Source organism: Pagrus major, chromosome 15 (assembly GCF_040436345.1).
Source record: "Pagrus major chromosome 15, Pma_NU_1.0".
NCBI lineage: Eukaryota > Metazoa > Chordata > Actinopteri > Spariformes > Sparidae > Pagrus > Pagrus major.
Genome location: NC_133229.1, coordinates 24,095,773 through 24,111,132, shown reverse-complemented (window position 1 = coordinate 24,111,132; position 15,360 = coordinate 24,095,773). Strand labels below are relative to the sequence as shown.

Here is a 15,360-nt window from a genome sequence, read left to right as displayed (position 1 = left end):
GTCCAAAGAAAAGTATCACATATATAATCAATCGGCTCTGTATGAAACACTGCATTCAGCATTTTACAGTTGAACATGTCAAACAAAAAAAAAATCATGCAAGTTAAAGGAAAAACGAGTTGTAGTAACAGTTGCAGCATGCTGCTCTTGAAATGGATTTAATAATAATTGTACAAATCTTTACTGCCACCTACAGGACCTGACAGAGCCACGATTAAACTATACTGTCCAAACAGTCAAAATGATGAAAGCAAGTATTTAAAAAACTGAAAACAAAACAATGTTTATTTCACTGTTAAATATACAGAAATGGAAACTTAAAAATCAGCCCTCTTAAATGAACACCATTATTAACGTTCAGACTCCTCCACAATATACCAGGGTTCAGATTCAAATGTACACACCAAGTCTACAGGTGTACATTTGTACACATCTTAGTATTTGGCCTCGTGGAAATTGGACACAGGCAGCAAACTCTACGGATTTTCTACAACGACACTTCCTGTTCTTACACGACAGGTGACCTTGCTCAAATACAGGGGAAATCCCCTCCATTTGGATTTTTATGTTGTTGTACCTACATAATATATAAGAAAACTACATCAATTTTTCAAACAATGGTGTGCAAGCAACTCCTTTCAAAGCTTTCTTTACTTGAGAAACTTAAATCATGTATAAACACAATGGAAAACACCGATACAGCTAGTGTACAGTGGATTATTATATACACAATATATGAGGTCATTGTGGCATTAGATGTCTGACATTGTATTTTGACGTGTCGTGATACTGGGTCATAGGCTTGTCTGCAATACCACATGTTCCCACTCCAACCTTTCCGTTTACGCTTTCCGGGGATGCAAATATACTCCTCTTTACCTACAAAAGAAAAACAGAAAAAGCCATAATTAATGATTATACAGGAATGGTCTGTCGGGTACATCTACTACAGACACATACAATCTTCCAGCAGTAATTCACGGGCAGCAGGCCACTAGTTTCAAGTTACCTGCCCCGCCAGTCGCATACCATGCTGCAGGGTGCAATACCATGTAGTGTGAAGGACAAGGGGTGGATTAGCTAGCACAGCTCTGGTGTCTGCCAACATTCTGAATTTCTCAACCGTGTGAATTCACTGTTTAGTTTTGGTTATTTTTATTTGATACCTCAGTTTCAATGCAGGAACTGAATTCCTGCAAAGAGCTTAACCCCCAAAGTCCTTGAACAATTTTTGTGCTGCCTGACTCCCCAGTATTCGTTTAAAATATTCCACCCTATTCTAGCAGTGAGCATCGAGTGCCATACATCATTTGATTTAGGAGAACCATACGTTTCAGTCTGGCTCATTTAAAGTCCAAATTTGACATTTGCCTTGTCTGGGAATGGATTAATTTACCAGTCATTTTTTTACTGTGAAATTAAGACAGAATCTCAGTTAGTTTAAATTTTTTTATCTAAAAAGATGTACTTGGATGTTTCCAACTTCCAATGAATTTTTGTCTACATCTGATCTGTCTATCGAATTACAGTTATTATAATATAACCCAGGGCATTTTTCAGTGAAAAACAGGTGTAGTCCTATATTTCATAAACTGACCATGTAGCTGTGTCCAAAGAAGGTCAAAGAGTAAATAAAAGATTATTAAATCATAAACGATGACAATAGAATATATAGAAATATATTATCCACTGAACATGAGCAACCCAAAAAGTTTGGCTACAACCATTGCCTGCATATTGATAGGGTTAGCAGTTTGACAGTTATTACACATTTTTATAACAATAGCTTTTTTGACTACATAAGGTATATTGTGAAGTTGAGCAGTTGAATTCACATCACCACCTTGTTTTGATATACCATGGTCCTTGTTTTGGTAAGAGAGACCAGATCACCCGACTTTGCAACTTGATGGACACCATGCTTTGCCAGTTGTCTCCTTATATTTTTCTTCCATCACAGAGCCTGGCTGATTTAAACATAATCCCATTCGAGAACTCACTACAGACCTGCTGCTGTGGAAACCAACATCATGCAAGAAAGGAGACGTCTACAGAATATAACTACTGTCCACTGCCTTTGCTCAATGCACCACAGGTTTCCCAGCACTACACTAAAATAAATTCAGGCCTCCATAAAAAGAAAACGTACCTGTCCTTTCTTGTTCTTTGAGTACGCTTTGTTGTTGAACTGTTGCCACTTTGACTTTTGTTCCTCTCTCTCTTGCTCCAATTCCTTCATCCTCGCCACCTTCTTCTGGGCTTTCTTCTTCTTGTACTCCCTCTGCTCTGCTATCTGCTCTTTCCTAGAAAGACAGACAAGAAAAGACAGACATTTAAACTCCATCCATGATGTACGAATACAATAACAAACATGTTATAACAAATATGAAATAAAAACAGTGAAGCCCAGTGAAAAGAATAACTTAACATTTGATGTTTCCAGAGCTGCCATAATAGCTTCCTTTTTAAATATTAATTTAGGACACTGCCCAAAAATCAACAAGTGATCAACCTGGCCAAGAAAGGATTTTTTTAGATGTCTACAGTATATGAAGGGGAAAACTGCCAATCATCTACTGTGCAACCAATTTGAAATGACAGGTGAATAGATGGATGTCATCACAAGGCAAAATGAGAATGTCAAAGTGTGGTGTTTACTGAACACTAGTCGCTTGTGCTTATTTCCTAGAATTATGGTCATAAAATTTGCGGGAGCCTCCAAATATGATATAGATTCAGGCCTACATGAGACGTGGAAGGTAAGGTAAAATAAAATGCTGTGCGTTTTAGGCAAGAGTGAAAATCAAAGCACATTTCCAATCATGACACGAAAAAGAAGTAATTCCTGTGAGAACATACATGTGAATCCCAGTATTTTCATTATAATGTTAATACACAAGAATTAAGTACAGATTTATGAGTATGTACATTAAGTGAGTAAAACACAAGAGTTTTGTTCATACCTTGACTTTGGCTTTCCACTCCCATCCTCATCAGAACGTTTCCCCTCCTCTGCTGCTTTGAGGTTCTGCAGAGGGATCACTTCAGCATTCCCGTATCCAGCGAAGGTAACTGCTGCAGTGCTGTTCTCTCGGTCTATCTCCTCAATCTCAGCCTCATACACCCTGTCAAAGAATCACGTCTGTAAGCAGGTGAGTATGAGCCAAAGACTCAAGCTCCACTATATAAGTAAAGCTTAACACTCATAAATAATACTGGATGAAAAATCTGTGCGGTATGTGACTATAGGACACTCTTTGGCCATTTTTCTATATACAATTCACCACAAGAATATAAAGTTTGCAAAAACAAACATTTGTCCCTTCTGATCGAACATCCATGAAACTAAAATCATCAAAACTCATTACATTAACATGGGTGGACAAAACTAAATACAAAAAAACATTGCTCAAATAAATAACTCAAATTGCATTGCATTGCTAGAGTACAAGGTTTGCGGTTGCATGTAATGTTTTCTGAGAAGAGGTCGGTGATACTCACTGTCCATCCTGACTCCACACAGCCATACACTTGTCCCCAACTTTCCAGCCGAGCTTAACGGGGACTGTTTCTGAGCCATGGGTGGTAGAAGCACCTTCAGTGGGCTGTGAGGTGAGGAGGTCTTTTGTCAAATCGATAACTTCCTGTAGAACAAACACAGTCAAAAGTGGGTTAGGTGTTCATGGAGCACATATGAAATTTCCCCCTTTTGTTAGCAATATAGACCATGGCAAAAAAAGAAGCTATTCATTGTAAAATAATTTACAGCACTAAATTAAAAAAATGTTTGGGTAGGTTTTGATTTTTGTAGGCAGGTTGACACCTAAGTATAATTTCTTTTTGACATGCAAAACTATAAATAGTGGAATTCAAACCACATAAATGCAGTGTGGTAGTTTTCAGAGTACACTATTTCAGTGTTATAGATTCAGTTTAATTTTCAATAATCGATATTCAATAGTGCTTAAATTTAGGGCAACTAGGGATAATTTTCCTTGTCTTTAAATCTTAATTAGATTAATTTCTAGATTAATCAATGAGTGTTTTGGTCTACAAAATGTTAGAAAATGGTGAAAATGTCTATCAGTCTTTCCCCAATGCCAAGGATGGCGTCCTAAAATGTCTTCTATGTCCACAACCCAAAGATATTCAGTTTACAGGCATGGAGAAGTAAAGAAACTACAAAACATTGAAATTTAAGAAGCTGGAATCAGAGACTTCTGACTGAAATGTTACCCAAATAGATTAATTAATTGTCAACGTAGTTGTCGGTTAATTTAATAGTTGATGACTACTTGATTAATCGTTGCAGCACTGATTTAATCATATTAAGGATTTGGTATTCAGTTACTCATTAAACAGTCTTTTTATGCCTCCATACAACTCCAGCAATGACAAATACGCTTTACGTGTAATGTACACATCCAACACTTTGAAGCATCCTATTCACACAGACACACAAACCTGCAAGTCTTTCTGGAGTTTAAGGAGATCTTCATTGTCAGGGTCGGTGGATAGAGCAACTTCTACTTGCTGTAGCTGGGCTTTGTAGCTGCTTAACTGTTTCATCAAGTCGTCCGACATCTGCGTATTGACAAAAAAAAAGAGGACAGTTTTCTGGAAAAGTTGGCTAGCTGTAGCTGTATTCACTTAGCACGTCCGAAAAGCTAAAGGTAAACAACTTAAATAAGAAAGCTATCTTAAATTGGCGATTACCTATAGACACAAACAGCTCGTGTATTAAATGCTAAACGAGATGAACATGGGCTAAAACAAATCTAGCGAGAAAACATAATGTCGCTAGCTTGTTATGTCACAACATTTACGTTAGCTTTACGCTAACACGGTTAGCAAGATCCCTCGGCCCTCTTTCGTCGACATAAGTATAACGGACGACGGCTAATGCTAGCTACGGTAGGCAGAGGGGAAATCATAAAACAATGTGTAAATGTGTAATCTTACCTCGGTATATATGTTCTTGACAGATAAATACCGTAAGCATTCAAGTGTAAACTCGGTAAAAAATCGCCAATAACGCCTGCTCAAAAGAACAACAGTACGCTCTCCGTCAACCGGAAGCTCGTGATAGGATTTTCTCGCGATAACAAGGAAGATCACGTCCAGTACACAGAGGAGCAGCTCGTCAGCGCCCCCTGCGGCACTGCTCACAGTAGCATCTTCAGTATGGGGTTAAAAACTCAGCTAAAATGTACATGCAAGTATTACCATTATGACTTAAAGAAAAGGTTCACACAAAAATGAAAATTCAGTCATTATCTACTCCTCTGGAAAGTTTCTTTGTCCACAAAACATTTCTGGGGGTTTACAACAAAAACATAAAGAAACAACAAACAAAAAGAAACAAACAGCTCATCCAGTGTAATCCAAGCTCCAGAAGCCCTTTAATCCAAAATGTATTAGAAAATATGTTCTATACACCCTGCAGCTGCTAAACTTAAAGTGTGTCGAGGGTGTAAATAATGTATTTTCAATCAATTTTGGGCTTCCAGAGACTTGAAATACACCGGATGAGATGAGATGTTTTTAATGTCGTAAAAAAGTCCACATCTACTCCGGTTGTTTTTCTGTGAGGCTCCAGAAATGTTTTGTGGACTACAAAACTTCATACGACTTTCCATCGCAAGAGATAATGGCTAACTTTAGGTTAAGGTCGGTGTGGTGTCACAGCCACAGGATTTCCCAAACTGGGGGCTGAGATACCCCAAGGGTCGCGAGAATAGTCTGAGTGGTCATGAGATCATTACTAAGGGATCAGTAGGATGAGAAACAAAATGGCTACTTATTAATAATTTAAAGTAGACATGGCCACATGTAGACGTGGCTTCGTATTAAGTGGTTACAAGCAGAGAGGGTTTGGAGCTCTTAGTGTGCTCCTCTCCTCAAGTGATCTAGCAAAGTTGTGCTAAAACAAAACATACAAGACTTTGTACTTTAGTATTAATGTTAATGACCAGAGTACAGCACAGAGATGCCTCAGAGGACTAAACACATAACTCTTCACACACACAAAGCCTTTTAATGCTCCTAATGACTAAATATCATTAAGTCATAATGGTAAAAATCACGTGTTAAGTGCTAGATGGATCACATAACAATCCTAAAGTTGATGGCTGTCAGTGAATGCTGGTTGGCATGCTTGAAACAACTTTAAATAAAGCAGCACATTGATAGACAATAACAATAATACAATGCAATGGAAATCCCTAGACGGCGTGCTCCTTTTACTCATGTTGTTGCATGCAATCGCACGCTACCACCGTCAAAATCCTTGTCAGCAGTGTATGTTATTATCCGGCACTCACAAGTGCAACCTTGCTAGATATCATACAGCAGCACATTTTTGCAGTGTAGTTGACTACAGTTTAGTCGAAGAAACACAAAAACTTTTAATGGTTTTATTTGTGTATTAAGTAGATTAAATGACTCAGCACACTTTGATTTATGATACTTTGTTATAAGTTAAGCAAACATTCGTCAAGCTGAAATTTGTATTCTCTCAAATATCCTGCTCTTGCTGTTCTCTTGCACCACTAGTGACAGATTTCTTCACTAAGCGGCTCTGATCTTCTCTATAGATTCGGATATTATTTTCTCTGAAGATATATCTGAACATTTTGCTCATGAACCGCAAAGCCATATAGAGTGTACTCTTAATCCATTGTAATTTAATAGACTGCAGATATTACTCCAATAAATCACAAATACTGTTAAAGTCATAATCAGCCGATGGTTTCAGGGTCTGGGAGCTTCACCAAATTGCTTTTAAATCTCCTGCTGCAGATGAACTCCGCCCATTCCCGTTCTCACTGAAGTGGAGCCAGCATCACAGATCCTCAGCGTCAGATCAACCCATATAAAAGACGTACTCTCTACTTCACCCACAACAGATGAAAAGATCTGCCTGAGCCAGCACTCTCTGCGATGTAAGTCTGTTTTATGAAATGTCTTCCAAGGGATGCAAGTTTTTATTCTGAAAGGTTGGTGGATGAAGAATTCTTTTTAAAAGAATATTTCTATTTTTGAATGATCTGATGTGGGAACTAAATTAAAGTTAATTCAATATATTTTTTGTCTTTTTAATATTAAGAAACATTTCTCGTAATTCTTCTCAGTTGGTGTCTATTTTTTCACTGACAGAAGCAAAGATTTCTTTTCAACAATCTCTTCCAGTGAACAAAGTGAGGAGGCTCAGTTCTCTGATTCTGCGCTCTCGAATGGATGATACTAACAGACTTCTGGCAATCAACGCTTCCAAACCTCCTTAAAAGACGGTGCTCAGTCAATATCATCGAAATCACGGCTCATCGTGATGGGTTGTCTTAACTCCACCAGCGTAAATGAGACTTCTAATAAGCCTAATAATTATACTGTGTGGTCCTCTTTGCCTCTAACGTTCCTGGTGGGTATCCTCATCCTGATGACTGTGTTTGGCAATGTCATGGTAGTAATTGCTGTGACCACAAGCCGAGCCCTGCGAGCACCCCAGAACTTGTTTTTAGTCTCTCTGGCATGTGCAGACATCCTGGTTGCCACCCTAGTGATACCATTCTCTTTAGCAAAGGAACTGATGGGTTGCTGGCACTTTGGTCCAGGGTGGTGTGGAATCTACCTGGCTTTGGATGTGCTCTTCTGCACCTCGTCCATCATTCACCTGTGTGCCATCAGCCTGGACAGATACTGGTCCGTTTCTCAAGCGATTGAGTACAACCTGAGAAGGACACCGCGCAGGGTTAAATGCACAATCCTCATAGTTTGGGTAGTGGCAGCCCTCATTTCATTCCCTCCGCTCATCCTAATGAAAAAGAATGACGGTGAAAAGGACTGCCCTGAGTGTGAAGTTATTGAAGAACAATGGTACATCATTTTCTCCAGCACTGCCTCTTTCTTTGTACCCTGCGCGGTCATGATTATGGTGTATGCAAGAATTTACCTGATTGCCAAGAAAAGAACCAGACACCCGCCAGGTGAAAAGCAAAAACAATTTGGCAACCTGGAAAGAAAGGAGGGAGAAGCGGGGGAGGTGGACAGAGGGGAGGGTAGAGAGGTCGACGGGCTGAATGTGGAGGAAGAGCCGTCCTCGTCTGATGGGAATGACACCATCCTGTGTTCCCGAATGAAGAAGAGGGCTATAAGAACAACCAGAGTGGCTCAGGTGAAGCTGGGAGAAACCCCTCTGAAGCCAGAGGTGCAGCCCTGTGTGAGAGTGGGCAGGTGGAAAGAAAGGCAGCGCAGAGAGAGGCGCTTCACATTTGTTCTGGCTGTTGTCATGGGAGTGTTTGTTCTCTGCTGGTTCCCCTTTTTCTTCACATACACACTCACTGTTGTGTTTTGCCGCGACTTCGTCCCGGAGACATTGTTCAAAATGTTTTTCTGGTTGGGTTACTGCAATAGCTCACTTAATCCTGTTATATACACTATATTCAATCATGACTTCAGGAAGTCTTTTAAAAAGATCCTTTGTAAAAGGGACAGGAGACAGTTATAAATAAGAGTTTTATGAATGCATTTCCAAAACAGCATTTTTGTTCATCTGCATTAAGGGTCACATCACTGTAAATATTACATTAAGAAGATATTAAAATGTATTTATTGAATATTTGAAAAATGTGAAATGTTGCATATTTTGCTTTTTGTGTTGTAACAGTGTGTGTTCTTCCACATCAGTAAATGTTTGTTTTTCTAGTATTAAATAATGCAACAGATATCTCATGTGCAGTTTCTTTTACATTGTGACAACCTGTGAGTTTAGATTTTGACACTGTACACCTGTGACAACATAAATGATACATTTTCTGCATGTGTGTGTTTGTTTTGTAACAGCCTTTAAATGTATAAGTCAGAGATAATCTCCTGACAGACATTTGATTTAGACATGGAAAAGTGGAAGATTACTGCTGCATATAACTCCTAACAGGAAACTGTGAAAATAACAATGTTGGCCATATAAAGTCAGATCTTTAAGGCTGCACATGCAAACACCATTTAACCATTTTTCAAAACGACAGCCATATTGGAGTGCAACATTTCTTTTACCCGCAGTCATTTTGCAATTTGTCACAAATAATGTGGACAAACATGGCCAATAGTTTCATAATGACTGAAAACTGAGTCATACTCAATAAGTACGTCAAATGAAATCCCCAAAATGACGCACATTATTCAGAAACTCTCCGTAATTGCCATCAGACTTAGAAAAGCAGATAATTATTGTAAATGTGACCTATTTAACTATTTATCTTTGTACAACTGTTGTCTACAAACAGCAAGAACACATGAAAGCACATTGCATCTGTAACGGTGGTATTCCCATACCACCAACTATCTCCTTCACTCATCATGAGAACAAGACAATTACATCAAAAGATAATTATGCCTAGGAGGTGTGGACCATGGCACAACAATATTGAATGCAGGCTATCATGAATTATAGCCCTGCATATCAGGATATCATTAAATCATCCCCTGGAGTCAAACAGAAATCAGGCAGCGTTAGAAATATGAGTGGCTGCTGCAAGTGACACTGTGAGGTTAATATCAACACAAGCTTATCAATGTGTTCTGTTCCTTTACTTTGTCTCTTCTGTCTCTTCTCCTTTGTTAGCACACCTGTCACAACACCATAACCTTTCTGCATATTGACTTTTATTCAACAAAGACTTTTAGACCAGCAGCAGCCTGGGAACATAACATAAAGTAAATGTGCCATCCCTGATTGCTCTAACTAAACTTTTCCACTAACCACCTCTCATATATACAGGACAGTAAGTAAATGATTCCCATGACTCGCTCTCTGGGACTCTGGTGTTTTGAGATTCCTGTGGTACACATGTTTGGGTTCAACCACGTCTCTGGATCTCAAAATACAACCTCTTTTACTCACCACAAATGCTGAACTATAGACCTGCTGTATTGCTGAGTTCCCACGAACAATCTGATGAGAGAAATATTAACAAAATGTTAGTATTTGAGGTTCTGCGGCAAAGACAGTTTACGCAAGATAAAGCCATTTCCGTAAGCTGTTTAAACATTGCGAGGCTTTGCTGGGACACTGACGCTCACAGTTGGGATCAATATGTTTAAACTGCACTGGGAAAAATCAGTGGCCCCTGCCATAACAGCACTTATGAAGAGTGAACAAAAAATTCAATCAGTTATTACTGTTGTTGGAACATCTGAATTTAAATGTAGCCATTTATATCAGGCTAATACCGAGCAATCAACCTTATGTTACATTTAGTACCATAAAAAAATTGCAAGACAGTCCTAAAAATAATTCTGCTTGGCCCACATCGATGGTGCATCAATGTGTCTCGAAAGATTAAAGCGTAGTGATCGCAATCCGAATGCATCCTTTAATTAAAATGACAACTATAATGGAGTCCGCCGCTATGCTTGAGCAGCAAGAGGCATTCATTACGTTTTTAAAGCGCATACTCGCCAAGCAATAGAGAGATTAAATGTCAAAATACCCATTGCCCAAAAAGACAAATGAAATGGAAGAAATCATAAAAATTCAATCAAGAGTTGACTCGGCGATATCTCTTGATTAGTTAAACCACATAAACAATGGTGACATATTTGATTAATCCTGAGTTACTGAATGTTTTATAATCTGTAATGTTTCAATGAAATTTGGCCTTCAATCTTCTACGCCTCACGTCACATCGCTGTAAATTATGGCTGGTTACAACTGTAAACAGTTTGGTTAGTTGTGTACACACTCACACGTCCACTTTGCTGCGACAATGATTTATTACCCCCTCTAAAGGCCACTTCAGAGCATCACGATTTATGCTCGCCGTGACACCAGAGCTTATAAAACCATACTTTATAAGCTGCTTCTGGCAAGAGTTCCCACAACTTTCACACAGCTCGCCTTCTAATTTCACCCGCATACGACTCAATGAGTGCTTGTTAAAGCTGCTAGTCATGTATCTGAAAGAGGCTGGAGCAAAACATGCCAGAGAGAACAGTCCACATCCCACCAGACATGCAGAGGATGGCGAGGCGGGATCGCACAGAGTCAGACAGACGCATCGAAACCATACTAACAAGTTTAAATCATAGCTTGTGATGAATAGAGTGTTTTTAATTGAATGTTGGGTCATTCATTATGAATTGGGCACAATGCATCATGCGTATAATACTTCCTCCCTCTTGAATTGATAAGGATGCGAGATAATCAAATTACATTCTGAGGGATGATAGCAGCAGGAAGGTCCTGCTTAATTTGCCTCATGCAATCTCTGTTACTTTGTCTACTCATTCTGCTCAACGTTGCATCTGTAATGGGAATTATTCTCAATGAATCTTACTTTAACCCCTAGTTTTCTAGTGTGTTTAATGCATTTAGTTACAGCTGTCTAAGAATGGAGAGGATGATTGCCTTTTTAGCAGGACCTAAAAATGTTTTAAACCACATCAGTACGAAAATTTGATAACATGGATATTTTCTGAATGACTTGCCAGGCCAATTTATTTTTTGCCTGCCAAGATTGTACCTATTAGAGGGCATGTTGATATGCAATCCCTGAGAAGGGGATTATTGTGATTAGTATTTAGGATTAAAAAAAAAAAAAGATAGTAGATAGTAGGTTGTTATATTTTCTTAGCTCATCAAAAAAAAAGCAAAACATGCTCATCTGAAAGGGGCTAAAGAAAACCCCAGAGGAATGAGGATCCCACTGGGATTTCAGACAGCCAAAACACATAGATGATGTGGAATTTACTAAATATATCAAAAGTATCAACAAATGGAGGTTCATTCTTTGGGTAAGACAGTCTTTACTCATTCATGTTTTCATATTTTACCTCCTTTTTCCCCAAGATATTATGGACCAGTACTGCCAAAATGAAAAATAAACAAATAAATAAATAAATAAATAAATGACTCAATAAATAAATAAATAAATAAATAGATATGCCATTCAAAAATATTAGCAAATTTAAATATAGGCATGAATTATAATATATAGAATATGACAAAAATGTCTTTAATGTCAAATTATCTATCCCAACAACCACCAGGATACATTAACAGGAGTGTATTTCACATGGGCTGTTGAATTTACCACATTTACAAAGATAAAAATACTATAAACATCCAATATCACGTTATTCTTTTATCAACACGTAAGCTAGGAAATGATAACTTTGAAGGGATAGCACAAAATATGAGGTTTGAAATGTTAGTCCATAATTCTTCATCTAATATTTGTATAACAAATTAGGTGCTTTCTGTTTTGTTCATTCATTTTGAGCATTTTAAAAATAATAATCTGTGATGATTCATTCATAAACATGAAAATTTGTGTAAAAAGTGTATAATATGGGGTTAGAGAGAGATGAGAAAAAATAGGGGGCAAAGGGGTGATACTGTCCCAAAACATACTCATTTGTCTTTACCATGACCTCAAAATCTCTCATGTTAAGAAAATATATCATTTATATGGACACCAGTTGGTCAGAACAGTGTCAACCTTAAAAATCTGTCACAAATAAGGTCAAATTCAATTTAAAAGAACTGCATGAGTTTGAAAAATTGGATTATTTTGCTCACTATTATCACAAGTAGATACTCTGCTGTCTGTGAAACTTCATGCATCATCTACATCTATGCTTTCTACGTTCTGCAGTGAATCCTCATTGATACAAAATTAAGCTCTGGCAAATCTCCTGCTCCGGACACCATAATTCTTCCTTAGCCGTCTCGTCCTGTCTATGCCATCGATCGTATCCAATTCCCGTCTGGCCTACTCTCGTCCTCATGCACACGCTTGGGCAAAACACAGGATGTCAGAAACACAAAGTAAACACCAGCTTACTATCATTGTACTTTATCTGTCTCCACCAATCAGCTGTTGTGGAAAACAATTCATCCCTCAGTATGATGTCAGTAAACACACCTACACACAGCTGTGCCACACTATCAACTGGGGCATCTCGATGGAGTCATTGCTCTTCCTTCCACCTGTCATCTGTTGCAAGGGGTGTCAGCATCATCTTCTATTTTTTAATCTCTTTTTGACAGGACAAACCTACTGACTACTGCTGTGGACACTGGAAAACACAAGTCGCAATAGCTAAATGATTATTTGAAGTGAAAACATGACGTGATTACATCATGCAGAAATCAATATCTGAGGTTATTACTTGCAGTAAAAATAATATATCAGGATGTCAGTGACGGCTGTTGAAATCCAGTTTTCTGGACAAGACAACACACTGTGAGGAGCAATTTCAGTGATCAGCTTTGGTGGATATTTAATAGAAACTTCCATGTTTTCAAGCATAGGAGTGGATAGTAGAGTGGTCCTGCAGATGCACCTGAGCCTGTGACCATGTTCATATCATGTCTCTGACACTTACTACACTCATACTTGAGTTGTGACATTTAGTGTGTGGATTCAGGTGGGTGTGTTGTGGCAGTTACCTGTAAAGGTCAGCAGATGGCACCTGGTGTTTTTTTATTTCCAGATGACTTGAATCATCAGATGGCCCTGCGTCAAGTATTAGAAATCTGCCTTCCCACTCCTGAACAGGTAATGGCTTTTAGAAATGTATTTGACATTTTGTTTCTGATATCGCCTGTGGTCGTTGTTGCTAACAACAACTGAACGTGGTAACTGTGGAGGTAATGCTAGCTAGCCAGATATTGGTATGCTGATATATAAAGTGGTGTTAAAGGATAATTGAATCATCACGATTGTAATATGACTGACAGTGGACAAACGATGTATTTCGTATAAAATAATTAATTATATGACCCCACTGTAGCTAACGTTAGCCGCTACGTGAGTTGCACTTGAGGCGTTTGAATTGACGATTAGCTAAAGTTAGCTGCTAAGAGCTAGCGTTTGTTTAAGCAAGTTGTAAAAGCTTCGCTGGTGTGTAGCAACACCTACCGGTGTTTTTCACACATTTCTTGAATCCTCGAGACACCTTTATAGCTTTGAAATAAAATAAAATCAGTGTACATCATGAAGCTACGTGTTTAACGTTAGCTAACTTATGCTAGCTAAGTTCATTTCCCAAGTTGCTATTAAAATGGCTGCCGGAAGTGGGTAAATCTCACTACTATTAGGAAAATATGAGGGTTAAAACATATAAAATAAGAGTAAATAACAACATTATGGATAGAGAAATCTAGAAATATGAATATTGTAGCTGTATCATTACATATAATCACATACACAGCAGTGCTTATTAGGGCAGCTCATCAACTTGGGGGGTATCCCTGTCAGATGAATAAAGCACTGAATTTTGACTTACCATTTAAACACACTTACACTTTGTGTTCCCTCTTCTTGTGCCAGTGACTAATATTGACTAATAACCCTCAATAATGGTTGATTTCCTTACACGGTTTGGGTTAAACTTCATTAATTCTTTCTCTATCTTGCTGATGCAAAACAGGATGTGATTTTCTTTTGCTTTACGACTTTATTTCTGATCATGGTAGGTTATCTGTGGTGATCGGGCATAGAATTCCAGATGGGAATTTCTGATTTAATATAATGGCCTGCAGAAGTGCTTACTCGGGAAATTTGGACTTACCATTAATAGACACTTACTGGCATTATATCTATTATATTCTTAGCTTCTTTGTTTATCTTACGCCTCTTTCTTCTTATACAGCTTACAGTCCAATCGGTGTTTGGTATTCTCCACCATGTGGGTATGTCTCCAACAAATACATTACCATGCCTGCTAAAAGTGGAGTCAAGACAGAACTGAGTATCATTAGGAGAAAGTTCAGGCCTACATGACGTACAAACCAGTTTAGAGAATGGCTTGTGGTTGAAATGAGTGGATGTTTGTGTTCTCTCTTCTTGTGCCAGAAAGTAATACTGACTAATAACCTTCAATAATGGTTGATTTCCTTATGCGGTTTAGGTTAAACTTCATGGACTCTACCTCTATCTTGCTGATCCAAAACAGGATGTGATTTTCTTTTGCGTTACGACTTTATTTCTGGCAATAGTAGGTTATCTGTGGTGATCGTGGGATAGACTTCCAGACGGTAATTTCTGATTTAATTAAATGGCCTGAAAGGGGGGTGGACTTCCTCCCTTTCATCGAGTGGCATTGTTTAATCCAGTGCACATTGCTCTTGTGAGCTTATAAAAGGGCTAAAATGTGTTTTTCATGGTTCTTTGTGTAGTTATTGTTTATCAGATGCTGTGCTGAAGCCTAAATTAAGCTTGTAGTCAAAGCCATGTGGCGCACATGGAACGGCAGACAATTCAATGTAGCAATGGTGGGGTATTATAACACTGTACAATGCATCCGTTTCGGTACATATGCCATCTGGTGAGCACATTTTTTTAATGAGAGCGG

At 38.4% G+C, this 15,360-nt stretch overlaps 2 protein-coding genes across 3 annotated transcripts; one reads left to right on the top strand and one right to left on the bottom strand.

Moving 5' to 3' along the window:
- Positions 1–257: 257 nt before the first annotated feature.
- smndc1 (survival motor neuron domain containing 1) lies at positions 258–10,001 on the bottom strand. Of its 2 annotated transcripts, none has more exons than XM_073482540.1 (6): positions 9,902–10,001; positions 4,465–4,584; positions 3,502–3,644; positions 2,964–3,125; positions 2,150–2,303; positions 258–879 (listed from the first exon to the last, which is right to left on the bottom strand). In XM_073482540.1, the coding sequence occupies exons 2-6, from the start codon at positions 4,582–4,584 to the stop codon at positions 742–744; spliced, it is 717 nt and encodes a 238-aa protein (XP_073338641.1). In that variant the 5' UTR covers positions 9,902–10,001; the 3' UTR covers positions 258–741. The 2 variants fall into 2 exon arrangements, with proteins under 2 accessions (XP_073338641.1, XP_073338640.1); XM_073482539.1 differs by lacking the exon at positions 9,902–10,001 and adding an exon at positions 4,963–5,403.
- LOC141009818 (alpha-2A adrenergic receptor-like) lies at positions 7,331–8,506 on the top strand. The gene has a single exon (XM_073482537.1). The coding sequence runs from the start codon at positions 7,331–7,333 to the stop codon at positions 8,504–8,506; it is 1,176 nt and encodes a 391-aa protein (XP_073338638.1).
- Positions 10,002–15,360: the final 5,359 nt, after the last annotated feature.

Bases quoted from the DNA above. Each gene is read 5' to 3' on its own strand.
- smndc1 (XM_073482540.1), bottom strand. From the start codon at position 4,584: ATGTCGGACGACTTGATGAAACAGTTAAGCAGCTACAAAGCCCAGCTA. The intron at 3,645-4,464 runs GTTTGTGTGTCT...TTTGTTCTACAG, and splicing joins AACTCCAGAAAGACTTGCAG to GAAGTTATCGATTTGACAAA. The intron at 2,304-2,963 runs GTATGAACAAAA...CTGTCTTTCTAG, and splicing joins AGTGGAAAGCCAAAGTCAAG to GAAAGAGCAGATAGCAGAGC.
- LOC141009818 (XM_073482537.1), top strand. From the start codon at position 7,331: ATGGGTTGTCTTAACTCCACCAGCGTAAATGAGACTTCTAATAAGCCT.